This window comes from Phyllopteryx taeniolatus, chromosome 10, assembly GCF_024500385.1.
Source record: "Phyllopteryx taeniolatus isolate TA_2022b chromosome 10, UOR_Ptae_1.2, whole genome shotgun sequence".
NCBI lineage: Eukaryota > Metazoa > Chordata > Actinopteri > Syngnathiformes > Syngnathidae > Phyllopteryx > Phyllopteryx taeniolatus.
In genome coordinates this window covers 1,601,386-1,629,343 of record NC_084511.1, presented here as the reverse complement: position 1 = coordinate 1,629,343, position 27,958 = coordinate 1,601,386, and the positions used below count along the sequence as shown (strand labels likewise).

Sequence of the window (27,958 nt, the reverse complement as noted above, 5' to 3'; positions counted from 1 at the left end):
TTATTATTATTATTATTACTTGGATTTTCTTCCCTGCTTCACTCCATCAGTTAATCGGCTCATTTGAGCCCCGATGGAAGCTCGAGCGTTCCGGCCGACTGGGACCACGATCGCTTTGCGCCCATGACACACTTCCCTCCATCCGCCGCATCTGGAGCCGAGAGCCGCGAATCGTCTTTAAGTTGCTCCTCTTTTCGCCGTCGACGACCGCGGCTGCCGTGGGGACTTTGCGCACCCGAGGTGCGTGCGCTTTGAGCCCAAATTGTCACCGCAAACGCGCGCGGAGGGCGGGGGGAGGGGGGGGGGGGGGGGGGTGATCGCTTCGTTTCTCTGCGCGAGTACGTCTCCTTAACACTGATTCGAGGCGTGCGCTAGTAGGATCGCGGCCTAAATTGGTGGCACGGCGTAAAACGCGCCGACTGACATGAGCCAGTATTTGGGACGATAGCACTGAAGACTAATTCCCGCCTCCTTCCCCTTTGTCACTCGTCCATCTCCGATTTCCCCGAATGTTCTGTTGAAATCCACGCGAGCCCCCCCGCTTGTCGTTGCAGTGGGCGTCCTGCGCGTGTCGGTGTCGAAGCAGCGATGCGGAGCGGCAACAGCGCGCCTCTGCTCCTCTCCTGCCTGGCGCTCGCGGCTTGGCGGATGACCAGGTGAGCTTTGCATTTGATTTCCTTACTTTGCGAAAGGGAGACGTGTGTAGGAGTGTTGGCGTGCGTGCGTGCGTGCGTGCGAGGGACTTCCCTCCTCTCAATAGTCCGTGGACGCGCAAATTGCGCACGGAGGAGAGCCAATTTACGCCCTCTGCGCCCTCAGCCTGGCCGTAACCTGCTAAGAAGCCACATGGGTTGGGATATCGACCTGCAATTGATTCATCACAGCCGCTATTCTCAGCGCAAATGTTACATTTATCCCGAGACAATTTTTGAAACAACACACTCCAAGCGTGCAAGCACGCATGTGCACAGACATTGTTGGGGGCGGGTGCTCGAGCCCGAAAAAGGTGCACCCATTGCCAAAATGATTCACACAATTAACATGCGAACTCCACACAGTCCTCAGAACTGTGAGGTCTGTCTTGCATTGTAGAGAAACAGCGCGCAAGTAATTGTCAAAAATATTCATCAAAAATCGGCAGCAGTCGAGCCTCTTACTTCGCACGCGGCGCATTTGTATTGCACATTGGGAACATTCGCATGGGGGGGGGGGGCTACTACAGACAGTAAGCGAACTGTAGAGTCAAGCGCCGATTTTGCTGTTATTGCATACGCAATTTTAGCGACAACATATCCAGCTGCGAGTTTTTGTTTTTTTTTACAGACACTTTCCGAAATTGTCCTCCACACGCTACATGTGATACAGTAAAACATGTAGGTCATGAGGCCGAGAACTGAATGTCAGGCCAATATCAAACATCCAGCCAACTTTTTCTCGCTATATCGCGAGGCTAGGAATCGGTTGATGGTTTTCAGATCGTAAAATAAGCCAGAGAGGTCTCGCGCTGAGCCCCACAGATAACGTTATGTTTACAACCAAACACAGCAGCGGTGGATACTAGCGACACGACTGTATAATAAATATCTTGGGGTCTTGTTCACGAACGAGGGAAGAATGCAACGGGAGATCGACAGGCGGATCGGTGCAGTGTCTGCAGTGATGCGGACTTTGTATCGGTCCGTTGTGGTGAAGAAGGAGCTAAGCCGAAAGGCGAAGCTCTCGATTTACCGGTCAATCTACGTTCCTACCCACATCTACGGTCACGAGCTGTGGGTCGTGACCCGAAGAACAAGATCCCGGATACAAATGAGTTTCCTCCGCCTGGTGTCCATGCTCTCCCTTTGAGATAGGGTGAGAAGCTCGGTCATCCGGGAGGATCTCAGAGTAGAGCCGCTGCTCCTCCGCATTGAGAGGAGCCACATGGTGGCTCGGGCATCTGATTACGATCCCTCCAGGACACCTCCCCGGTGAGGTGTTCTGGGGACGTCCCACCGGGAGGAGACCCCGGGGACACCCCGGGACACGCTGGAGAGACTACGTCTCTCGGCTTGCCTGGGAACGCTTCGGGATCCCCTTGGAAGAGCTAGAGGAAGTGGCTGGGCTTCCCTGCTGAGGCTGCTGCCCCCGCGACCCGACTTCAGATAAGCAGAGGAAAATGGATGGATGGATATATATATATATATATACACACACAGTGGGTACGGAAAGTATTCAGACACCCTTTTTTATATTGCAGTCATTTGCTAAAATCATTTAAGTTCATTTTTTCCTCATTAATGTACACACAGCACCCCATATTGACAGAAAAAAAAACGGAATTGTTGAAGTTTTTGCAGATTTATTAAAAAAGAAAAACTGAAATCACAAAGCCATAAGTATTCAGACCCTTTGCTGGGACACTCATATATTTAAGTCTGGAGCTGTCCATTTCTTCTGAACATCCTTGAAGTGGTTCTACACCTTTATTGGAGTCCATCTATGTTTGATTATACTGATTGGACTTGAATAGGAAAGCCACAGCCCTGTCTATATAAGACCTTATGGCTCACAGTGCATGTCAGAGCAAATGAACAGCATGAGTTCAAAGGAACTGCCTGAAGAGCTCAGAGACAGAATTGTGGCAAGGCACAGATCTGGCCAAGGTTACAAAAACAATTCTGCTGCCCTTAAGGTTCCTAAGAGCACAGTGGCCTCCATAATCCTTAAATGGAAGACGTTTGGAATGACCAGAACCCTTCCTTGAGCTGGCCGTCCAGTCAAACTGAACAATCGGGGGAGAAGAGCCATGGTGAGAGAGGTAAAGAAAAACTCAAACACCACTGGGGCTGAGCTCCAGAGATGCAGTCGGGAGATGGGAGAAAGTTCTAGAAAGTCAACCATCCCTGCAGCCCAACTCTGTCACTGTTCTTGAATGGCCCAGCCAGAGCCCTGACTGAAACCCAATTGAGCATCTCTGGAAAGACCTGAAAATGGCTGCTCACCAACGTTCACCATCCAACCTGACAGAACTGGAGAGGATCTGCAAGGAGGAATGGCAGCTGATCCCCAAATCCAGGTGTAAAAAACTTGTTGCATCATTCCCAAAAAGACTCATGGGCTGTATTAACTCACAAGGGTGCTTCTACTAAATGCTGAGCAAAGGGTCTGAATACTTATGGCTCTGTGATATTTCAGTTTTTCTTTTTTCATAAATCTGAAAACAATTTCAACAGTTCTGTTTTTTTTCTGTCAATATGGGGTGCTGTGTGTACATTAATGAGGGAAAGAAATGAACTTAAATGATTTTAGCAAATGGCTTCAATATAGAAAAGAGAGAAAAATGTAAGGGGGTCGAAATACTTTCCGTACCCACTGTATAGATGGATATATATATCCATCCACCCATTTTCTTTACCGCTTCTCCTCAGTAGGGTCGCGGGCTACTGGAGCCTATCCCAGCTATCTTACACCCTGAACCGGTCGCCAGCCAATCGCAGGGAACTTGGAAACAAACAACCATTTGCACCCACAGTCACACCTACGGGCAAATCACACGAGACACTGAACCCTAACTTGTCTCCACCAGCGTAAATGAACAGCAATTTGTAGCGTACGCGTCAAATCAAGTTGACGCGTTGTTATCATGTCTGTTGAGCAGATCGGTGAATGCCGACGGCACATCTGATGCCTTCAAAACCAACATCACCCTGTTCACGCGCATCCTGGACAGCCTGCTCGACGGTTACGATAACCGTCTCCGGCCTGGTCTCGGAGGTAAGAAAACATTCCATTTTATACCAATATCCATTGTGTAGCAATATTAATTTTCCAATTTTCTTTTCCTATCTTCTGAACACCAGTCTGTTATAAAACCGTGTGCGTGTGTTTTGAACGGCTGATGGTCAAACTATCAAACACGTGAAAGATACTATATGTGACTCTTTTTTTTTTTTTTTTTGTATTGTACAGTGATTCTGCATTCAACGGAGACATCTTATTAAATTCTGTATTTTTACAGGAGCAGTTTGAGTAAAATGGTACATTTAAAATTTGATGATTGTTTGAGTCATGTTTAAAAAGAAAACCTAACACGAGTAAAACATTTATGACATTGAATATTTCCCCTGCGGTGAAGGCCAGCTTCACTATTTTCCATTTAGCCGTGTTGCGGAGGAAGCAAAAGGCTGTGAATTTGGAGAATTGAGGACAAACAGCTTTTCTCGAGTGTGCCGCTCCCGTCATCTTCTATGGTTGGTCGTCTCGTTTCCAGCTGGCCCCTCAGCCCAAAGCCGAGCTCCTCCCTCAGGATTTGGTCCCATTTGAAATTCAAACCCCCGAGGCCATCGGCCGAGAAGCACCCATATGGGAAACAGACCTTCTCTGGTCTGGCAGCAATGTACATCGCGTACACTGCTGCTCCTTATTCATAAGTGCTGTTACCTTAGTTATTCTTGAAAATGAAAAAAAACCAAACAAAAAAAACAACGGTATGGGTCATTTTCATATAATTTGATCAATAACGGTAAAGATACTAACATTCTAATTTAGCCATTTTTGTTGCTGCCTTGGTTTTTATATGGGTCATTTTTTTTTTCTCATGCTGAAACAGCCACGCTTAAAGTCCCAAAAGTTATTGATGGTTTTAAAATGTAGGCATTCATAGTAAAGGCATTCCTTATTGACAGAGCAAATGGCGGTGACCCATTGAAATATACTTCTTTTTGTCACGGCAAGGACAAAAGTGCATCACGGGAAAGACATAAACACTTCTTAAAAAATGAGGAGTGTTACCCTTTAAAGTCTGCAGATACAAGTGCATAAATGATCCGAAACTACAACTTCGACTTCCACATTGGGCGCCGTTTGCGCCAATCCAATTTAAGCGCCAGTGACGTTTAAGTCTAGTTCACCAATCAAACGACACAAGAAAGTCACATGACCTCACACAACATTTTAGCTCATCAGATCAGCTTGCACTGGTCTTTTGTATTTTCGCGTTGCGGTGCCAGCGGAACCGCGAAGCACACGTAACGTCGGCGACAAGAGTTAATCCGCTAGTACATCTTGTCTTAATTAGGAAACGCGCCTACAATTATCGAATTAGTTTACGGATGTTAATGTTAAATGTATTAAGCGATGGAGCGATGTTAGGGATTATGTCACAACACAGAATGAACTCACTTCGAATTCAGAAATATATAAAAATAGAAAAATACTGTACCTAATATTTTCTTGGAGGATGCATTTGGGATTAGCCTTTGCAGTTGATAATAGTGAAAAATGAAGTGAAACAGACAATGATTTGAGTCAATTCTTTTCCAGAATGAGAGTGCTTAAAGAGGAGGATGCTATTCATGTGGCACAGCCACATTTCTTTTCAACGTGGGATTGGTAACAAAAAAATGCTTGCAAATATCTCAATGGTATTACACCAGAACACAATGAGCAATTTTGATTTGCTTTCGCGGGCCAAATAATATGATGTGGCCCCCTGGGCCACCAGTTTGACACCTGTGTTCTAGAGGGGTAGTGAGAGACGAAGACAAAAGAAAAACGCACTAATTGTAAACAAGATGAGGAAAGTAAATCATTACATATCTACAACGCCAATTCCAATGAAGTTGGGACGTTGTGTTAAACATAAATAAAAACAGAAAACAATGATTTGACCTTTTCTTTTAACAACATTCAATAAACGTTTGGGAACCGAGGACACTAATTGTTGAAGCTTTGTAGGTGGAATTCTTTCCATTTCTTGCTCGATGTACAGCTTCAGCCGTTCAACAGTCCGAGGTCTCAGTTGTCGTATTTTACGCTTCATAATGCGCCACACATTTTCAATGGGAGACAGGTCTGACTGCAAGCAGGCCAGTCTAGTACCAGCACTCTTTTACTACGAAGCCACGCTGTTGTAACACGTGCCGAATGTGGTTTGGCATTGTCTTGCTGAAATAAGCAGGGGTGTCCATGAAAAAGACATTGCTTGGATGGCAGCATGTGTTTCTCCAAAACCTGTATGTACCTGTCAGCATTAATGGTGGCTTTACAGATGTGTAAGTTACCCATGCCATTGGCACTAACACAGCCCCATACCATCACAAATGCTGGCTTCTGAGCTTTGTGTCCATACAGTCCGGATGGTTCTTTTCCTCTTTGGCCCAGAGGACACGACGTCCACAATTTCCAAAAACAATTTAAAATGTGGACTCGTCGGACCACATAACACTTTTCCACTTTACATGAGTCCATCTTAGATAAGCTCGGGCCCAGAGAAGCCGGCGGTTTTTCTGGGTGTTGTTGATAAATGGCTTTTGCTTTCCATAGTAGAGTTTCTAGTTGCACTTACGGGTGTAGCGCCGAACTGTATTTACTGACATTGGTTTTCTGAAGTGTTCCTGAGCCTATGTGGTGATATCCTTTACACAATGCAGTGCCGCCTGAGGGATCGAAGGTCACGGGCATTCAATGTTGGTTTGCGGCCTTGCCGCTTACATGCAGTGATTTCTCCAGATTCTCTGAATCTTTTGATGATATTTTGGACCGTAGATGATGAAATTCCTAAATTCCTTGCAATTGTACGTTGAGGAACATTGTCCTTAAACTGTTTGACTATTTTCTCGCCCAGCCCCAGCTTTGCTTGTGAATGATTCAATTCAATTCAGGGAAGCTCCTTTTCTACCCAATCATGGCACCCACCTGTTCCCAATGAGCCTGTTCACCTGTGGGATGTTCCAGACAGGTGTTTGATGAGCATTCTTCAACTTTCCCAGTCTTTTTTGCCACCTGTCCCAGCTTTTTAGAACGTGCTGCAATTCTAAGTTAATGATTATTTGCTAAAAAAACAATCAAGTTGATCAGTCTGAACATGAAATATCTTGTCTTTGTAGTGTATTCAATTAAATACCGGTTGAACATGATTTGCAAATCATTGTATTCTGTTTTTATTTATGTTTAACACAACGTCCCAACTTTATTGGAATTGGGGTTGTACAATAATGAAACATGAAATATGAGTGTTGCATGGGGCTGTAGTGCTCCACCCTGTGAGGGAAGGACAGGACAAGCTAGAACAGGACCAGGACAGGAGAAGAAGCCGTTTCGCATGCACAAAGACTGACAGAAGTGTCGATTGGTTAGCTCTGTAAGTTTTGGCGAAATATGAATACCTAAATACTTAATGTTTCCTATGGGAATGGGGTAATCTGGGATTTGATCTGCAGGAGTCCATGAGTTTGGTGTTCCTTCTTCCTCACGAAAGAATAAAAATTTGGGTCCTTCAACAGGGACGTGTTAAAGTGCCATGTTGGTGGGGGTTTCAGACTTGACTCAATTTGTGCATGGTCGCTCATAATGATGGGATGTAATTTGGAGGAAATTATTTTCAGCTGCTGAATTGTTTGAGATAAAAAAAAAATATTCTTGAGAAAGAGCGCAATGCGTATTCTCTTTTTGTACGTTTTTTCAGCCTCCATATGTCAACGAGACCAAAGTCATCCATGCACTGCTCTCGTATCTTGGGGCATTGTGGCTGATTGCTGCTTTTGAGATTCGAGCGATCGATTAGTGTAAGGTTAAAGTCACCTCCCATGTTAATCGTAGAATTGTTTAACAAGTGCGAAAAGAGATCTCCTACTGCTATTGTAAAAAGCAGTCTATTATGTAGTCTATTATGCCCTAGTATTGAGACTCATCCTTGTCTACTGTTATAAAAGGCCGAGATAGCCTGAGTGAAATTAGAGTCAATGAAGCATTTTTCTTCTGACTCAATAAATAAGGTGCGTTTCTTGTAACAGGAGGAGGTCTGTTTTAAATTTAGTGATATGATCCATAATCTTAATTCTCTTTGCCTGCGATCGAATGCCATTGGCATTCCCTGACACAAAAGTTAAGTGTGACATATAATGGGTGCGTGTATAGTCATTTTAAATAGATTGGGTAGTATGTATTCTTTGTTGTCGGTTTCTTTGACAGTTTTCGGGAGATTTTTTGGTATTGTGTTGACAAATGTTATTTAGAGAGGGTGATAGAGATGCCATATTTAAGTACCGCAACGCCAGGGTACAACGAACAAACACTGAACATAGAAAACAAACAGCGACAAGGGGATAATATGGTGTGTGGTTGTTGTTTGCAGTGCGCAAGAAGAGTTTTGAGCGATGTGTGTGTAGTGTGTGTGTAAACAAGCAGAGCAGGAAAGCAGAGATAGGAGTGAGAATTCATGCTGGTGGCATGCGTGATTCCGTTTTTTTGTTTTGTTTGTCGAAGCAAAAGTGGGAAGAATGAGACAAAATATAATACGCTTTTGACAGTAACGACAATAGATCAAAAGGAGTACTTATCTAGAAGAGCCAGGGCGTGATGTTGGCATCACGAAACGGTTGGCCGTCGACATATAGCTTGTCGACAACGAGACACGCTCATTTGCCTTTCTCATGGTAATTCTTCACCATTGAGTATTTTTTCAGGCGTAAGATTTTACGCCTCTTGTTGATTTCCTCGGGAAACTGGTCGTTCATTCCTAACGAAGTCCCTTTGAGCTCCCGACCTTTTTGATTTCACCAACCCTTTTCGCTGAAAGTGTTCAAACTTTGCAATGATGGGACGTGGTCGGTTTCCTGGACGAGGGCCTCCCAATCGGTGAACACGTCCTCGCTTCGGGCTCCTCCCCTAAATCAAGCGAGCCTCGATAGGCGCTTTGCGGACACGCCCCCTCCATTGCTCGAAGACTCGGCACAACCCGTAGCATCACTATGAAAAAGTAACTGTACTCTGATTGCGGTAACTGACGTCACGACCGAAGCGGGGTGTTCGGAGCTTGCTGAGCGACAGATAGGTAGGTGACAACTTAGCTAAAGTTCTTTTAAATCTCCCTGCCTTTCCTAGTTTACAATACGTGACAACAAGAATGCATCGTCCTTCGGTGAACGTGTTGAGTGAACGTGTACCTCAGAGCTGGATCATGAACCGGGGAAGCACTTGAATGATTCTGTGAAAAAGAACTCAACGGTCCAGTGAACGAATCTTTTGAACAAACTGGTTCTTGTGATTCAGTCCACTCAAATTAATTGCCGTGCTCATCACTAACACTAGCAAGTGGATCCCCGGCGAGCCTGTATGGGCGTTTGATGCTGTGTATTCAGTATCTTGTACCTTATCACATTCCTTCAACCATAAAAAGATAAGAGATTAACAGTTAAGGAAGAAGCAGGTTGCTAAAGAGAGAGGGTGTTGGTGAGGAAAAAAAGCGAGAGTGTGGATATTTGAACGTGTCCAGCGTGTACGTACGTTTGTGTACATTCTGGTCACAAGCTTCGCTTTTTCATCCACAGGCACATTATACATGATGAAGATAGTGAAGTATTATTGTAAAACACAATATTTCATGCTTTCCGAGCAAGCGCTGTCTCCAAAACAAACACTTGTGTTCTCACAAGTGGGTCTTCTACACGGAGGCAACCGATCGGAGGAAAGGCGTCGGTCTTAGCCAAATATGGACAAAGTGAATACAAAACTGGGTCAAACAGAAGTAGCTGTTAGAGGGCCCTTTTCTGGACACCCATATGATGAAACCAAGGTTTTTTTTTTTACATGAAATTGAAATTAGAGAGTCACTCTATGGAGCTCTAAATATCCATATCCAAATATAAATATGCCTTTAAAGTGGGGAAACTATGTTCAAAAATAAGAATTTGAGAGGGGGGGGCCAATAGTTTTTTCACAGTACTGTACTTTTTCTTTGATAATCGCACCATGTTGTTTGTAGTTTAAAAAAAATACGGTATAGTCCAGTAAATGTTGGACCTGAAAACATTGCTTCCTGATAATGGTTCATGGTTCAGCAAGCCCATCTCTAACAAGGTACTAGGATTTTATGGAAAGAACATTTGGCCGATCTTTCTGAATAAATGAACTTTAGGTATTGTCCTCATATTCCTATTAATAACTACACTGTCGTCCTGAGGCATTAAATGCACTCTGGGTAAAACATTTTACTCCAGGGGCTCTGTGCTGTCCCAAGTTTGCTGTTAGATGGGCGCACTGTTGGTTTTGTCTCGTCTCTTTATGTTGTTGTATGCGGAAACGTAGACAGATTCAACTAAATACACAAGGATCAGGTCTTTTCAGGCTTGGTGAACGAAGGGAAATTGGAAAATTGTGACTGGGAGCAGTAGAGATGCAAGTGCACTTTCTGAGCACTGTCCAAATGACCTTGAGCAAGGCACGGGGCGGACCTCAACTCGCGGACCAAGTCAGTTATCAAAGGAATGGCTGAATCTTCTCATGCAATAAGAGATACAAACCGTCTAACGAAAACAACAACACAATTAGTGGAAAACATGCTTTTAATGCCAAAGATATATATTTCAAACGTCAAACTAATGGAGGGCCTAAGTGCTGCGTCTACATGAATAAATGTACCTTCCTTACATTACGTCAAACTTAAAGGTATACATGCCTGTTAGCCTGCAACTGTCCATTTCCTTTGATTCACATACCCTTTAAATAAGAAAGCCGTTATGTCTTTGTGGATCGATGGGGGGGGACTGCCAGCCTTGTAATGCATCAGAGCACTTTAGTTTGGAATACTGATCTCTTAAGATTGTACTAGTGTTCAAGTAAAAGAGAAAGCTTTTTAAATTGACCGAGCATGAGAGATCTAGCTTCAGTAATTATTGAAAGAGACGGAGTGCGCGAGAAGCAAATGGACCTGATGTTGCGGTGCTGATGCGGGAGTACATTATCACTTGAATTGGAAGCATATGAGGATTTGCTCGTCCTATCCGTCACATCAGCGTGAACATTTACAAGGCATTTTGTATGCTTAAAATCACTGTTGTGGTTCTTCAAAAAATGGGTCCTGCAAGAGTTGCTTGTTATTCAGGTCAAATAAAGGTCGTATGCAATCTACAGTATTGACTTACGAGTCTTCCGAGTTACGAGCCGTTGCTCGCTCGATTCTTTTGTCTTGCGCTGCGGCCAAAATTAATGACAAGCACGCTTCAGATACGCCCAAGCCCAAGTGAAGCGGAACAAAAAGGAATGCCACAGTCGCCCGATGCCATGCCATGTTACTATGGAAACACTATAGTGGTTGGAAAAATTCTGTGCTCCAACCAGGAAAAATAATCTGAGCAATTGTTTTAAAAGATAGCTGCAGTTTTAGTTCAGTTTTAGAATTCAATACGTTGAATTATCGTTGTGGTTTGGTATGATGGCTTGATTGGAAGAGAAATCAGAATTTTTCAAAAAGCACAATTGACAGTCATGGAGAATACTGTAGTTTGGTGCACTCCCAAATCAATTGATATCAAATGGAAAAAAAAGAGAGTTAAAAACAAGCATTTTTTTTAAAAATCTTTTATATTTAATTCAATTGTCCTCTTGGTGAATTAGCAGGTGCACATCTCTCATTGTGGTTATTTGCTGCTCAATTGAACATGTCCACTATTCTGTGCCTTTCAGACAGGGTAACTGAGGTGAAGACAGACATCTTCGTCACTAGTTTTGGACCCGTTTCAGACACAGACATGGTGAGAACAGATATACATTTTTAGTTGTTCTTTTGAATGAATGTCCTATAAATCTACTACTACTACTGAAATGGCTTTGTCTAATTTACGACATCATTACGCTGCCTGCGCACACTCTATATGCCACAGAACTAAAGGACGATTGTTCCTCTCTTAAGCACGACGTCAATTCATGTGACAATAATCTTATGAATTATTGAAACTCCTCTTGTTATTCCTGTCAGTCCTTTGTTTATCCCGGGCTTTCCCTGCTTATCATTCTGAGACGTGCGCTCCACTTCACCTCATATCGCAAATGTCCCTATCTTTGTTGAAGACCCATTTTCCAAGTGATTGATCTGTTGATTGAACGGCGACAATGTGTCTGTTCCATTCTGTCCTCTCTGAATCATATGCAAATTCAAACTCTCTCACACAAACATCCACAGTCGTGACTAGCAGCTCTCAAAAGTATATTTTCCATGATTCAAATAAGACCCGCAGTGAAGAAAATTTGGCACAGAATTATAAATTTGAACACAATGTGCCATATTACTGTACACAGAAATGTTAGTGTCGTAACCCGTAGTGTATATGTGTGGATTAATGCCACCTAAAAAAAAAAAAAAAAAAAAAACACGTTTTATTTGAATACGGTTGATTTATGTTGCGAAACAATTTTGTTTAGAGCCTGACTGATTGTGTCATTTTTCTTCTGTTGCTGCCCCTCACAACCATTACAATCTCTTAATACACTGTTTCCTGACCTATATTGAGTCAAGGCACGAAAATCACGGCACCCCGAACAAAACTGTTACAAAAGTACTGTATTTATACAGATATAATGATGATCTTGTCACAATTTACATGCAAATGTGGGCCTGTTTCGCTGTTATTCACTGATAGGAATGGCAGCAGGTGTAACTTCTGCCATTTAGTGGAAGAGCATTGAATTGCTCTCTCTATAGTCACTAGCATAGCTAGCTGAACAAAGATACAGTACTTTTTTTGTGTGGCAATTTTCTGTGGTGCACCTGATAAGCACAGCGGTTGGAAATCACTGTATTAGTACATTGACCTGGAGCCGTTGTATAAGACCGGTTTGTGTGATCATTCAGGTTGCCGGCATTCTATTTGTCCATAAGTGTGTTTTATTGGAGGATCTCAGCCTCCTGATGTGGCTTTTCGAGTGCAAAAAAAAAAAAAAAAGACAGGACAAACTAGCCAGGGGTTTATCTTTTTCTTCACTAGCTATGTGTGAATGAGGCAAACACACACTTAAACACACATCTCAGAGTGCAAGGCTTTCTGCGCTGGTATGTGTGGTTTCTTTTGACAACAGAGGATTATGGGTCAAGGCTTTCTCTCTGCCTCAGAGCCATCTTAGGAAAACCACCAGTGCAAAGAGCTATGAGGAACAAGGAGAGCACAGGCTTCACCTCTCAAACGAATACCGTGCTGTCATATCCGAAAAGTCACCTAGTGCTCAGGTTGACCGTGTCAGGTGAAGTACGATTAGAAATGTCAGTGGACAGTACAGACAATGTGTTTTAGTTCACCTTTTTCAACCAAGAATGGGACTCTGTTTCATTCTCAACAGCAACTGTTGGGACTGATGAGAGCTCCTCTTCCCTCAGGAATACACCCTCGACGTTTTCTTCAGGCAAGCCTGGAAGGATGAGAGATTAAAATTTCATGGCCCAATGAAGATTTTGCCTCTCAACAACCTGATGGCGAGTAAAATCTGGACCCCGGACACATTCTTCCATAATGGGAAAAAGTCGGTGGCTCATAACATGACCATGCCTAATAAATTACTGAGGATTAAAGATGACGGGACATTGCTGTACACGATGAGGTAATTTATGTCAGACAAACTCATCTCGCTGTGATAAAGCTATAATCATATATATGTGCTGTGATTAATCATCTTGGGAAAGATTTGCTGTCGCCCTGAGAGTTACATGTTGTAATCAATAAGTCGAAAAGCCATCATTTCTGTCGGCGTATACTGGGTTGGGAGAAAGATCAAGTTCCACAGATGATGATCACCAAGACACGGGAATAGTGGAGCTTGCTAAAGGACAGTTTCGGGCAAACATCTGGTTGTCTGCCATAGGGCACCCGTTTTATCAATGTCAAGAAAGACCATCTGAATGGTGATATCCTGCAAATGATGTTTACAGACATGCACGCCACCTTAGTTGCATACCGTCAACTTCCTTATCAAAACACGAGGGGCAGTCAAAAATGATGATTTCATTGAACCGACTCATCACTGAAAATTTTCTCAGGAATGTTCATTGCTTTGTAGTTGAAATGTGATTTCTTCCTTTCTTTCTTTCTCTTTCATTTTTTATTTTATAGAGGGACAATTTGTACATGAATAAACATTTTCACAATAACAATGTAAATGAACTCGATTATAGCCAAAGCGCTCATTTCCATTGGTAGCCCCCCTGCCAGAGGGAACATGGCTCCATGACCTAGTATGAAAAGCATTAAGTAAGCAGAAAAACAAAAACAGGTTCAGTATTTAAAATGCCATCATTACAGATAACTAATGACCCCCCTACCCACACACAAATACAGTCCGATCCAATACCTCAGTACCGCTTATTCTGTCCAGGGTCACGGGGTGCCGGAGCCTATCCCAGCAGACTTTGGGCGAAAGGCAGACTACACCCTGAACTGGTCGCCAGTCAGTCGCAGGGACACGGACAACCATTCACACTCACATTCACACCGTCACTGAATGGGAACTGAACCCACGCTGCCTGCACCGAAGTCAAGCAAACCACTACACCGTCAGTGACTTACGATCCGATCCACTACCGACAATACACCAAATAAACATTGCAACCATGTACTACAGAGCGTAGTGTTTTTGTATGAGATGCACTCTCATGTTTAGTGGGACTGCATTCCACTCATTACCCGACCTGTACCCTAAATTGCCCGTAGGTGTGAACGTGAGTGCGAATGGTTGAATTTCTAAGGCGCACTGAAATTAGATTTTTTTTTGTCCACAAATAAAGACTTCAGGTAAACAGGTTCTGTTTATGATTTATTTGTTTTGACAAAAAAAAAAAAACATGGCTACTGTTTTAGTAGTACCAGTTTGAAACATTTACGATGACCTTTGGGAAGCTGTGCAGCAGCCTCTGAATGGTCTTTACACTTTACAAAAATCACAGTATCATCTGCATGCATAATGACCTCGCAGCCTCGGCACACAGATGGTAGCTCATTTATATAAAGACTAAAAAGGATTGCACCCGAGACTGAACCTTGTGGAACTTCTTCAAAAGTAGATTTTGTATTTTAACACGCTGAGATCGGGTATTGAGATACGATTTGAATCAATTGAAAGTGAACTGAGAAAATTTAAATTGACTGAATTTCGACTGGAGGTTCAGGGTGTACCCCGCCCCCTGCCCGCGCCCCCATTTCCAAAATGGCTGACATGTCGGTTGAAACGAAGCTTTTTTTAAATAAACTTTCAAACAAGTATTTCAACTACAAACTGTGAACATTTCTGAAAAAAGTATATTATTAGTAGGTTAAATACTTGACTGCCCTCGTATCACAACATATTTGGATTTTGCTGGTTCCCCGGGTACTCCTGTTTCCTCCCACATCCCAAAAACACGCGTGGTCGGTTGATTGAAGACTCTAAATTGCCCGTAGGTGTGAATGTGAGTGCGAATGGTTGTTTGTTTCTATGTGCCCTGCCATTGGCAGGCGACCAGTTCAGGGTGTACGCCACCTCTCGCTCGAAGAAAGCTGGGATAGGCTCCAGCACACCCGCGACCCTAGTGAGGAGAAGCGGTATTGAAGATGGATGGATGGATGGATGGATGGTCTGTTTTGCTCTGCTGTTTACAGCACAGGTGAATAATTTCTGTCTTAAAACATTACAGACAGGAAGTGTCCTAAACAGTACATGAGTTAGATTTTGGGTTCGGTGGATTTTTGAAACATGTCTAACCTGTAATATTTTGTGTAGATTTTCAAAGTCCAATTGTCTGTGAATTGCATGCAGGTTAACCGTGCATGCAGAGTGTCCAATGCATCTGGAGGATTTCCCCATGGACTTTCACTCCTGTCCGCTTAAATTTGGCAGCTGTAAGTAACTGTAATGATGATAGTGCTTCCTGGAACTCTGGAAGTTAACTGATATTTTCTTTCTTCCACCCGCCGCGCCTGCTCTTTCCGGAAGCAGTAGCCTAGGAACTGAAAAAGTCGGAATGCAAGGCTCAATTTTGCGTCACAATTCAAACTCATCAGAGAGAGAGAGAGAGATTTTTACACTTAAGCACTGCAACATAAAAGGAGTGGTTATTTTTTTATTTTTTTCCTTAACTGTCATAAACGTGTCGACACTCATAAGTTTGATAAGTCATGAATGTGTTGACAACCATGCAGATGGGGATTAAGGGCCAATTGCCATTATCAGTAAGGATTGTGCTTCAAATGAGCCAGGCGAGGCTTTTGCTGTGTATTTTGTTCTTGTGCAGTTATTAAGCAGCCGTGGCAGAGACGTATGTAGTGCTTTCTTACCTTGCGATAAGTTCCGGTTCCGTGGCCATCATCCCATTTTGCCATTGCTGATACCCTTCCATGGCGAAGTTCACAATAACCCACTTGCTTGGGATTTAGCTTCCACTTCGCCACTTTCCATGTCTGAGTGAGATTTTCAAAAGCAAAAAGGGAAAACTTTCATTGAAAACAATTACATATTTTGGCTTTCATTGCCACTTCTGTACATTTGATGCTTTTGGCCTCTTCTATGTAAAATCTAGTTTATTAATAGAGATCAAAACACCGACACTTGCCGAACACAATTACACAAATGTGATAATTGAAAATGTTTTGTTCCAGTGGAAAAAAAAATAAAATCTGTTTTATTGTCCTTTGCTTCATTTTGAAAGTTTGTATGCCTTCTTTTAGCTTACAAACAGAGGGATTTCTCATTTGGATGCCTGGACTTATTTCTGGAAAATTATCAGATGTCGTAGCTGTTCCGTATTCATTTTGTGTGATGTGTTTTCTTTTTTTACTTTAGATGCCTACACAATCACGGAAGTGACTTACGCTTGGACTCTGAATGCCTCTGATTCTGTAGTCGTGGAAGGTGAAAGCTCGCGTCTGAATCAGTATGACTTACTTGGACAAACGGCAGGGCAGGAAACTATTAAATCAAGTACAGGTAAGCACATCCTCAGATGAGGCAAAGTGTTGAGGTAACAGAATCACCAAAATCAATCTTTACTTCTTCACCTCACACCGACCCATCGTCCACATTCAAAATAAGACAGTCTTCGCCATTACTGTTTAATGTCATTTATTGAGCTTCACTAGCCAGAAATAGATGTGTGGCAAAGACAAATGACCCAACATCATCTTTATTAGATTTCTTATCCATCTTGTGTACAGATGCTTTTGAATCTCGCAAATGTTTATTTAGTTTTCATCCATCCATCCATTTACTGAGCCGCTTATCCGGGAGTGCTGGAGCCTATCCCAGCTATCATCGGGCAGGAGGCGGGGTACACCCTCAACTGGTCGCCAGCCAATCGCAGGGCACATACAACCCCAATTCCAATGAAGTTGGGACGTTGTGTTAAACATAAATAAAAACATAATACAATGATTTGCAAATCATGTTCAACCTATATTTAATTGAATACACCGCAAACACAAGATATTTCATGTCCAAACTGATAAACATGATTGTTTTTAGCAAATAATCATGAACTTAGAATTTTATGGCTGCAACACGGTCCAAAAAAGCTGCGACAGGGTCATGTTTACCACTGTTCTACATCACCATTTCTTTTAACAACATTCAATAAACGTTTGGGAACTGAGGACACTAATTGTTGAAGCTTTGTAGGTGGAATTCTTTCCCATTCTTGCTTGATGTACAGCTTCAGCTGTTCAACAGTCCGGGGTCTCCGTTGTCGTTTTTTACGCTTCATAATGCGCCACACATTTTCAATGGGAGACAGGTCTGGACTGCAGGCAGGCCAGTCTAGTACCCGCACTCTTTTACTACGAAGCCACGCTGTTGTAACACGTGCAGAATGAAAAAGACGTTGCTTGGATGGCAGCATATATTTCTCCAAAACCTGTATGTACCTGTCAGCATTAATGGTGGCTTCACAGATGTGTAAGTTACCCATGCCATTGGCACTAACACAGCCCCATACCATCACAGATGCTGGCTTTTGAACTTTGCGTCCATAACAGACCGGATGGTTCTTTTCCTCTTTGGCCCGGCGGACACGCCGTCCACAATTTCCAAAAACAATTAGAAATGGGGACTCGTCGGACCACAGATCACTTTTCCACTTTGCATCAGTCCATCTTAGATGAGCAGGGCCCAGAGAAGCCGGCGGCATTTCTGGGTGTTGTTGATAAATTGGTTTTCCTTTGCATAGTAGAGTTTCAAGTTGCACTTCCGGATGTAGCGCCGAACTGTATTTACTGACATTGGTTTTCTGAAGTGTTCCTGAGCCCACGTGGTGATATCCTTTACACATTGACGTCGATTTTTGATGCAGCCATAGAATTCTAAGTTCATGATTATTTGCTAAAAACAATCAAGTTTATCAGTTTGAACATGAAATATCTTTGTAGTGTATTCAGTTAAATATAGGTTGAACATGTTTTGCAAATCATTGTATTCTGTTTTTATTTATGTTTAACACAACGTCCCACCTTCATTGGAATTGGGGTTGTAGAAACAAACAACCATTCGCACTCACATTCACACCTACGGGCAATTTAGAGTCCTCAATTAACCTACCATGCATGTTTTTGGGAAAAGCTGCAAATTAAACGTGGTGAAAGTGATAACATCCTCCACTTTTGCCTTGTCATGTGACATGAGCAAGCTGGGCATCTTCGTCAGGTCACCTCCAAATAATTTCAAGAATTTCAAGCTGTGATTGTGTCCTTGTCTTGAACTCCATGTTGCAGGAGGCAGCTATAGCTTGTGAGCAGATCACTTTACGTCTTTTCGTTTCTTGCTATGTTTTTACTTCGAAAAAAAAAGCAAGATGAATAATTTGTTCAGTGTTGTACATAACTCACATTTAATTGATTAAAACGTAAAACAAAGAGAATTGCATGCTGTACATCTAAAACAACCAAACTACGTTGCCATAAGAACGGAAAATACCGTACATACATGAGAACGGTTAGCATCGACAGTCACAGTTTTGCAACCCTTTAAGCAAGATTTTGCATGCAGACAGATAATATAACAATACTCACAGACATATATTTCTTATCCTCTATGAAAAATGACAAATATTACGCCAACTTACTGAGTAATGGTAGTAGTAGTAGTAGTAGTAGTAGTAGAAGTCTATTGCTGTTTGTTTGCGTCTGCATGACTGTATTATACAGTACTGCCTCCTCCTCGCCAAGGCAGGTCACGAGAAGGAGCAGCACACTGAACTGTGTTGCAGGATTAAATCGTGATGCACACTCTGTTTACTGCTTTGCATTCGATTTAATTATGTTATTACTCTATGTTTTTATAAAGTACAATATCATTTATTTTTTTCCTTTTCAAAAAACAATTAATTTTTGGGGGGGCGAGGGGGGATTGAGGCTGGAACGGATTGATGGCATTTCTATTCACTTCAATAGGGAAATATGATTGGACATGCAAGGGTTTTGAGTTACAAGCGTGGTCACGGAATGAATTAAAGTCGTATCTCAAGGCACCACTGTTGCGTTAATCTCCATTTTGCACGGACCAAAAACCCAAAAGCAGTCTGACAGGTGTGGTGTTGCTCCGACAAGCCTTTCCACTTTCCCAAAGCTCCCCACGGAGAATGAAAATGGGCAGACATTTAGATGCAGTGTAATATGCTGTGTCTTTGTGCGTGATTTATTTTATTTTTATTTTTTTTCGTGTGTGTACAAAGGGGTTGGGGGAGTAACTGGATAAAAAGAAATAAATGATGCCGACGCAGTACTGGACAAAGGAAGGACATCTGCCTGTTGTGACAGTAAGGAATGCCCACAGAGCAGAAAGTGATGGCCACTGTGCCTGTCAATGATTTTAGTGTCCTATTCTGCTCTCCAAAATGTTTATTTCTTTACGTTGCCGTGACGCACTGTGACACTTGGACCGTGCAGTGTAAGTCCAGTCGTGGTTGTGCCCATTACGAAGTGTACAAAAATGTCACTCATTTCTTGACCAATGATAGCCAGAAATATTCTTCATCATTTCAAAAGCACTACGTGACCATAAACAATAGCTGCTGCATACCTAACCTGTCATGGTTCTGGCACAGGCAATATCTGTCTGTAGTTTACCCTGTTATGAATGAATATTCAAAAACAAAACTTTTCAGTTTTGGGAGGGATGATACCGAAAAGAAATTGAACACTCGATACAGTAGATTTGCATGAATTCCATTCCAAGTTTTGAACATATTTAGAGTCTGCTGTTTGTTTTATTCGAGATTGCTCTTCAGTGGATGAGAGATCTGAAACTGTGTGTGATTCTCAAGACAGCATTGATCTAATTTTAGCAGTATTATTTAGTTGAGGAAACGGCATGACACCAAGGGTGTTGCCTGGAAATGTGTATGCATCCTCAATTTGCACACCAAGCTGAAGGTCTTGGTGTGAAACAACAACAAACAAGCAAGGCTTTATTTTGGAGAAAAACAGAGCCATAACAACTAGATTAAAAAGAGACAACCTCATCATTTCATAAAATATAGGACAAACAAACAAATTAACATTTGCAGGATCTGCCCGCTGTGGAAATATGAGATTTTAAAAAAATGGCATAGGCAAAGTTGTTTGAATGGCAAACTCAGGGCTGACAGAAGAGTACAACAATAACTTAATTCGAACATGTACTGTACATCGGTTGCACATGATTAAATTGTGTAAAACTAACAAATAATATTTGATTATTTTTCAGGAAAACAGGGGAACATTATGTCAGTTTACCACATATTTGTTTTTTTTTGTGCAGCAACATGGCCGGTTCGTCTTTCTACGAGCATCTGGCCGTCCGTTTCGGGCTACTGTAGCTGGTAGTGACTGTTCTCCATTTGTATTTGTGCATTTGCTCAATTGCTCCTTTTTATTCCCACTTCATGCGTATCTGTAGCATGTTCATAACGTTCATAATTTTGGCTGGCAACACAAAAGACAGCCAAGCAATGGCTCATTAACTCCTAAGTCAAGGTACCACCACATCAGAGCTCTCAATGGGTTTGGAGAAAAATGTACACATTTATTTTCGCAACTGAAATACTACTGTTACAAGTTGTTTTTCAGATTCCAAATTACATCCTGTACCTCTACTCCCCTTAGGGACTTCATCCATTCCCAGGCTAACGTATTTCCCCAGTGACAGCCTTTGACTGTCAAGGGAATCCCTGCATCAGTTTCATTCAGTACGAATATCCTTTCATGAACTAAACGCTCCTATCGAGGTTAAGTGGTGTACGATGACTTCGTGGCAGGAAAAACACCCGACTGTGACTGTTTCTTTGGTTTGACTAGTCGCTCCACATTATCTGATTGGCTGACTTAAAATGAATCATTCATTAGTGGTGTGTCAGGGTTTAATGTAGCGTACTTGCAAACTAGGTCATTTGGCACGAGCGAATGTCGCTCTCGGGCTTCACTGGAACGGACATCTTGCACAAACATGTGAACATAGTATTACACGCTGACAAAATTTTAAGATTTCGCCACGCATTCATGTCCTAGTTGTTACTTTAAAGCACTTATGTGACGTACACTTGAGTGTAGCAGCATGCTTTAGTACATACTAGAACACACATCTAACGCGAACTGCACGGAATCATGTCATTTACTCCGCACTGTGTCGTGCAGCTAACAGAGATCTTGACATTTCAGGGTGTAAATAATAGAAAAAAAAGATTGTGAATTGGATCTTGGTGTTGTGTATTTTGCCTCACTGCTGCACAGTCCTGATTGACTGACACTTGAAAAAGAAATCAACAAAGGACTGTAAATATAACATTTGAAGGAAAAAATAATATAACAGACCTTTGCCAAGATTGCCCTGTTGCACAATCATGATTTACTGGAAAAACAAACACTGACAGATTTGAATTTTGCACTCTGACAAAAACGCAGTGAATGTCAATTAATGACGGCACAAATCTAAAAGCTACAGGTCTCGGTCCTGCTGATGGACGCAACATAAAATCTTTAAAAACCACATAAACACAAAAAGGCTAACTCAGTAACACAAATCAGAATGTGTAGTAGGTTGAGGATGACAAAATTATATGACAATATTATTGATTTTGGGATGGGCGAAATGATTCCATCAGGGCTTTGAATGGGAATTACAGCTGATTAGTTCACTTGTCTGACTTCTAACATTTCAGAAGCCGGGGAGACCATCAAAGGAAAATCCCAGAACAATGGAGACAAAATGGCTTGTTAAAATGAAAGCCGTGCTCCCTTTGTAAATCCGTAACTGTTTTGGCAATTTTCGATGATAAAGGTTGAGTCAATCGAATTGCTTTTATGGAGTTGTATTTTGTGCAAGAAGAGAATACAGAGTGACACACAGCGTAGGATGAGTAGGTCGGTCAGTATTAAGACTGACACATGATGATCTGGTCTCGATTTACTCACAAAGCTCACTACTCAGTGGGAAAAGTGGGCCTCCTTAGTTGAACACAAAGCTGAATAGCTGAACATGTGTATTATTGTAGCTTAATTATACCTTTTGACATCTAATGAAAAGACATTTAATCGTTCTGCTTGTTGCTATACATCGCTTGCAAAGCTAGACGAACAAAGACACCTTATTTGAAGTACAGTACCGGGAAACAAATAAGAGTTTTTGAGCCAATTCAATGAAATGGAATAATTTCCCGGGGCACTGATTCACAGGAGTACTTGTTGTGGTCAAAGCATAACCGCCATACATGTGCTCTGATGGCGGAGGGTGTGCTATCAGTGGAGAGCTTGCCAAACTGGGGCCTGAGGAGTTATCAACTGTGTATGTGTGATTGTACCACCTGCCCACATTCCTTCTTTGGCCAGGTTGCTTTGGATTCATGGGAACACTTTTTTGCAAACGGAAATGGTGTAAGGCCCAAGATGGATCATTAAGAAGATGCTTTTAACAGTAGTTTCAGTATACAGTTAGTACCATTTGGAGCACGAATATAGTTTGGTATAGTTTGGCTCTTGCTGTAGCCGTCGCTCAACTAAGCCACAAATTGTTTGCCAGGAACCCTGTTTTCAGTTCAAAGGGTTGCATTTGGTTCCCAGTTCATCTCCCAGTATTGGGTTCTACAGATGCCCTATCAGTGTGAGTAGATTTAGATGGTTTAGGAGCAGTAGTAGCCATTTGGAGTATTGAAATTTTGAACCAAATCACAGGATCCATTCCTGATACATCAGCCTCTGGGGCCCAAACATAATTTTTTGTTGTTTGTTACAGGGATTCATATTTTAAAGTCAGATACAGAAGGTTACCGATTAAGAAAAACGGAAATATCACACAACTCGGGTGCTGTCCATTTCTTCTGATCGTCCTTGAGATGGTTCTACATTATTGGAGTCCAGCTGTGTTTGATTATACTGATTGGACTTGATTAGGAAAGCCACACCCCTGTGTATATAAGACCTTACAGCTCACAGTGCATGTCAGAGCAAATGAGACTCATGGGGTGAAAGGAACTGCCTGAAGAGCTCTGAGACAGAATTGCGGCAAGGCACAGATCTGGCCAAGGTTACAAAAAAATGTCTGCTGCACTTAAGGTTCCTAAGAGCACAGTGGCCTCCATAATCCTGAAATAGAAGCCGTTTGGGACAACCAGAACCCTTCCTTGAGCTGGCCGTCCGGCCAAACTGAGCAATCGGGGGAGAAGAGGCTTGGTGAGAGAGGTAAAGAAGAACCCAAAGGTCACTGTGGCTGAGCTCCAGAGAGGCAGTCGGGAGATGGGAGAAAGTTCTAGAAAGTCAACCATCACTGCAGCCCTCCACCAGTCAGGGCTTTATGGCAGAGTGGCCCGACGGAAGCCTCTCCTCAGTGCAAGGCACAGGAAAGCCCGCATGGAGTTTACGAAAAAAACTGAAGGACTCCAAGATGGTGAGGAATAAGATTCTCTGGTCTAATGAGACCAAGATAGAACTTTTTGCCCTTAATTCTAAGCGGTATGTGTGGAGAAAAGCAGGCACTGCTCATCACCTGTCCAATACTGTCCCAACAGTGAAGCATGGTGGTGGCAACATCATGCTATGGGGGTGTTTTTCAGCTGCAGGGACAGGGAGACTGGTTGCAATCCAAGAAAAGATGAATGTGGCCAGGTACAGGGATATCCTGGACGAAAACCTTCTCCAGAGTGCTCAGAACCTCAGACTGGGCCGAAGGTTCATCTTCAAAAAAGGCAATGACCCTAAGCACACACTAAAATACCAAAGGAGGGGCTTCAAAACAACTCAGTGACTGTTTTTGAATGGCCCAGCCAGAGAGCCCTGACTTAAACCCAATTGAGCTTCTCTGGAGAGATCTGAAATTGGCTTCCCACCAATGTTCACCATCCAACCTGACAGAACTGGAGAGGATCTGGAAGGAGGAATGGCAGAGGATCCCCAAATCCAGGTGTGAAAAACTTGTTGCATCATTCCCAAAAAGACTCATGGCTGTATTAGCTCACAAGGGTGCTTCTACTAAATGCTGAGCAAAGGGTCTGAATACTTATGGGTGTGTGATATTTCAGTTTTTCTTTTTTAATAAATCTGCAAAAATTTCAACAATTCAGTTTTTTTCTGTCAATATGGGGTGCTGTGTGTACATTAATGAGGAAAAAATGAATTTAAAAGATTTTAGCAAATGGCTGCAATACAACAAAGAGTGAAAAATTTAAGGGGGTCTGCATATTTTCCGTACCCACTGTATTCCCTCTTGTGCAAGACTCTTTTTAATGCTGTACAGGGGGTATACAATTCATCTCTATACCTAACCTAACCTTAGCTAACACAGTGGTAAAGTCATCCACCCATCCATTGTCTGCACCGCTTCATCCTCAGAAGGGTCGCAGGCGTGCTGGAGCCTATCCCAGCTATCTTCGGGCAAGAGGCGGGGTAGACCCCGAACTGGTCGCCAGCCAATCACAGCCAATCACAACCATTCGTGCACACACATTCACACTTACGGGCAATTTAGAGTCTGCAATCGACCTACCACACGTTTTTGGGGATGTGGGAGGAGAAAACCCACGCAGGCACGGGGAGAACATGCAAACTCCACACAAGCGAAGCCGGATTTGAACGTGGGTCCTCAGAACTGTGAGGCAGACGTGCTCACCAGTCAACCACCATGCCGGCTGGCAAAGTCATAAACATGCTAAATATTCTTATGAAAACCACTTCTCGGACAAATACATCTAGCTGGACCCTCTTGTATTTACCAAGCAGAGCTTCAACTTTTACATAAATCCAACAAAGCTACGGGCAGCTCGAAACCATCCTTGGTCAAAGACATAGCACCTTTTGCTAATCTCTCTCATAGGCAAGCTCAAGACTGAACCAGCGTGAAACTGGTGGTCACTTGGCCCGAGGCTGAGACTAACACCGGTTTAACTCCTGGGGGAAATTACCCTCCACTGGTACTCTGTGGCATCAAGGTAATGAGGTCAGGGAAGGTGGATGAGAGGCGTTCTGTGTCGTCAAAGCGGTCTTGGCGCGTTCATTAGGTGGGGGCACCTCCATCTCGCTATCTCGTGTATTTGTGAGCTATTTCAGCAATGTGAATGAGATCTGTGAGATGCTCTAATTATTGTCTTCCCTCTCAACAAGCGACCACCTCTACAAAAGTCAAGCAGCAGCATGTAACTAGGTCTTCATTTCGGATCGCAGCAAATCAGCTACTGTATGTTTCTCTGTTCTGTTGCCATGGGTAACACATCTTCTTCTCATGTCTAATCATGGCTCCTCTTTGAAATTGTCAGAGCCTCGATTCAGAAGGCCATCTCAGAGAAAGTAGTCCACCATATTAATCATTTGCGAGGTCATTTACAGGATTTACGGCTGCCTTTTAAATGACGTTTGACTACAAATAACTCTACTTATTGTTGAACTAACAGAAACGAATGAAGTTGTACTTCGCAATTATTACGCCAAATAAATATGAGTAAAACGGTAAATGGGCCTTCACTTGTATAGCACGTTCCTACCTTCATTGCAATCGGTTTCCTCAAACCATTTGAATCGAACTAACTCATTAGGTTTTACAGTGTAGCTGTTTAATACTAATAATTAAACCAGCAGCCCCCCCGCCGCGCAAAAAAAAAAAAAAAAAACACTTACTTTGCACAGCAATGATTATTTTCCTGTTCTGATCCAAATCTCCTGCAGCCGTTGTGATGCTTTGAACTGACCTCTGCTTCCGCTCAGGTGAATATACCGTGATGACAGCTCATTTCCATCTGAAGAGGAAGATTGGCTATTTTGTCATCCAGACATACCTCCCATGCATCATGACCGTCATCCTCTCCCAAGTGTCTTTCTGGCTGAATAGAGAATCAGTGCCGGCGAGAACTGTATTTGGTAAGTGTGTGCATCACTCTTTGGCAACACTCTTCTCATGCTCGTTCTTCCATATCCCCAAAAATGCAGTAGTTTCACTATTCTGAGGTAATGTCAAGCATAATTTATAGTATTCTAATAAACTATACATTTTTAATTTGAAAACCTATGAATACTTTTTGAGGAGAATATTTGTGAAAATGGAAAAATGTTTGTCATGTTTCCAGTCTGTTATCACATTCTTGTGTCATTTGCAGCTAACACAAAATCAAAAATAATTTCGAAAAATAAAAATAAAAATCACTCATTATTTGGTCAGGGCAGAGGGTGTAAAAGATGCTTTATAGTCTTTCCGTGTCAACTCTGCTATCCAGAATAATATTATATAATTGTAAAAGAGAAAATGGGGAAAGCAATCAATTAGTAGCAATTTAACGTGCAATCACAAATGCTTCATTCATAAAAGCTTGACTAGAGGAGCATTTTGACTATTTTAAAATATCTATTTTTTGTTGCAAATCTATGCTCGATAGTGTGTTTTTCATGACGTACAGTAATGCCTTCCTCTGTGTATGTTGTATGTATACCCTATTTAATAAAAAAAATAATTAAAAATCTTACCATATGCACCTTATCAAAATTGTTTTATTTGTGCTTTCAGGGGTAACCACTGTGCTCACGATGACGACGCTGAGTATAAGTGCTCGCAACTCCCTCCCCAAGGTTGCATACGCCACCGCCATGGACTGGTTCATCGCTGTCTGCTACGCTTTTGTCTTCTCTGCTTTGATTGAGTTTGCCACAGTCAATTACTTTACCAAGCGTGGCTGGGCCTGGGATGGAAAGAGTGTCGTGACTGACAAGGTGATGAGGAGAAACCGTTTTGAAAAGGACGGATATTAGCAATATGCTTCGCATATTGAACTCAGAAAATCAAATCAAATTGTGATGAATTGTCTTTCTGGTGCTACATATCGGCTCGTAGTAAACACTATTTAGAAAATATAAACATTCTGGACGACTTTGTTATCGATCAAGCACAACTTCATTTTAAGAACCCCTAAAATGAATCCCAACACCCCTCAACCTATGATTCTAGAATCGCCCCCTGTCAAGCGTTATCATTTTTCTGCGCTTGTCTCCGAGACATTTCACTTGATTCTTTTTGGTCTCCCAACAGAAAAAAGAAAGAACATCTGTGATCAAGAAGAACAACGCCTATGCTGTAGCAGTGGCCAATTATGCGCCTAATATTACCAAGGACTCCAGCACGCTTCCAACTATTGCCAAAGGAGGCACTTTGGAAGCCAACAAGGCTAAAGGAGACGGCAAGATCCCAGAGAGCAAGAAGACGTTCAACAGCGTTAGCAAAATCGACAGGATGTCAAGGATTTTGTTTCCCGTTCTCTTTGGTTCCTTCAATCTGGTTTACTGGGCCACCTACTTAAACCGAGAACCCGTCATCAAGGACATGGTGCCCTCTACTTAGAAGCCAGCATTAACGTGTTCCGGTCGGGAGGCTCAGAACCAAATACCTCCAGCAACTGTGTGTACATACTTTTGCAGAGTGATGTCCTGGATTGCAGTGTGATCCTCCAGCTCTGCCTATTTTCTACACCGTTTGCAGCACTTTTGACAACTCTGTCTTTTGGAAATGTCTATGTCTATTTATATTCTATTTTCATTGTGTGATGACTTCAATTCAAATGTGTATTTGTTTCCAGTTTAGGTATGTGACCCCTGTACATAAAGTATCAATGTCAACGCAAACATACAATGATTTATAATGACTTCTGAATATTTTTTATTTTGTTGTAATTGACACCCTTCGCTTGATGTTCCTGTGAAATAATTTTCTTTGGAGTGAAATCAATTAAACGAATACAATTGTACGGTATTGT

At 42.4% G+C, this 27,958-nt stretch overlaps 1 protein-coding gene across 1 annotated transcript; it reads left to right on the top strand.

Moving 5' to 3' along the window:
- Nucleotides 1-27,949, top strand: LOC133484758 (gamma-aminobutyric acid receptor subunit alpha-2-like). Its single transcript, XM_061787797.1, has 10 exons — nt 1-240; nt 555-656; nt 3,638-3,753; nt 11,443-11,510; nt 13,127-13,347; nt 15,535-15,617; nt 16,558-16,701; nt 25,926-26,078; nt 26,719-26,921; nt 27,238-27,949. The coding sequence occupies exons 2-10, from the start codon at nt 589-591 to the stop codon at nt 27,544-27,546; spliced, it is 1,365 nt and encodes a 454-aa protein (XP_061643781.1). The 5' UTR covers nt 1-240; nt 555-588; the 3' UTR covers nt 27,547-27,949.
- The last annotated feature ends 9 nt before the right edge of the window (nt 27,950-27,958 follow it).

What these genes read in the sequence shown, in the direction of transcription:
- LOC133484758 (XM_061787797.1), top strand. Translation starts at nt 589, where the DNA reads ATGCGGAGCGGCAACAGCGCGCCTCTGCTCCTCTCCTGCCTGGCGCTC. An exon ending in AACTATTAAATCAAGTACAG is followed by an intron (nt 16,702 to 25,925) that starts GTAAGCACATCC and finishes GCTTCCGCTCAG; the next exon opens with GTGAATATACCGTGATGACA. An exon ending in GCCGGCGAGAACTGTATTTG is followed by an intron (nt 26,079 to 26,718) that starts GTAAGTGTGTGC and finishes TTGTGCTTTCAG; the next exon opens with GGGTAACCACTGTGCTCACG.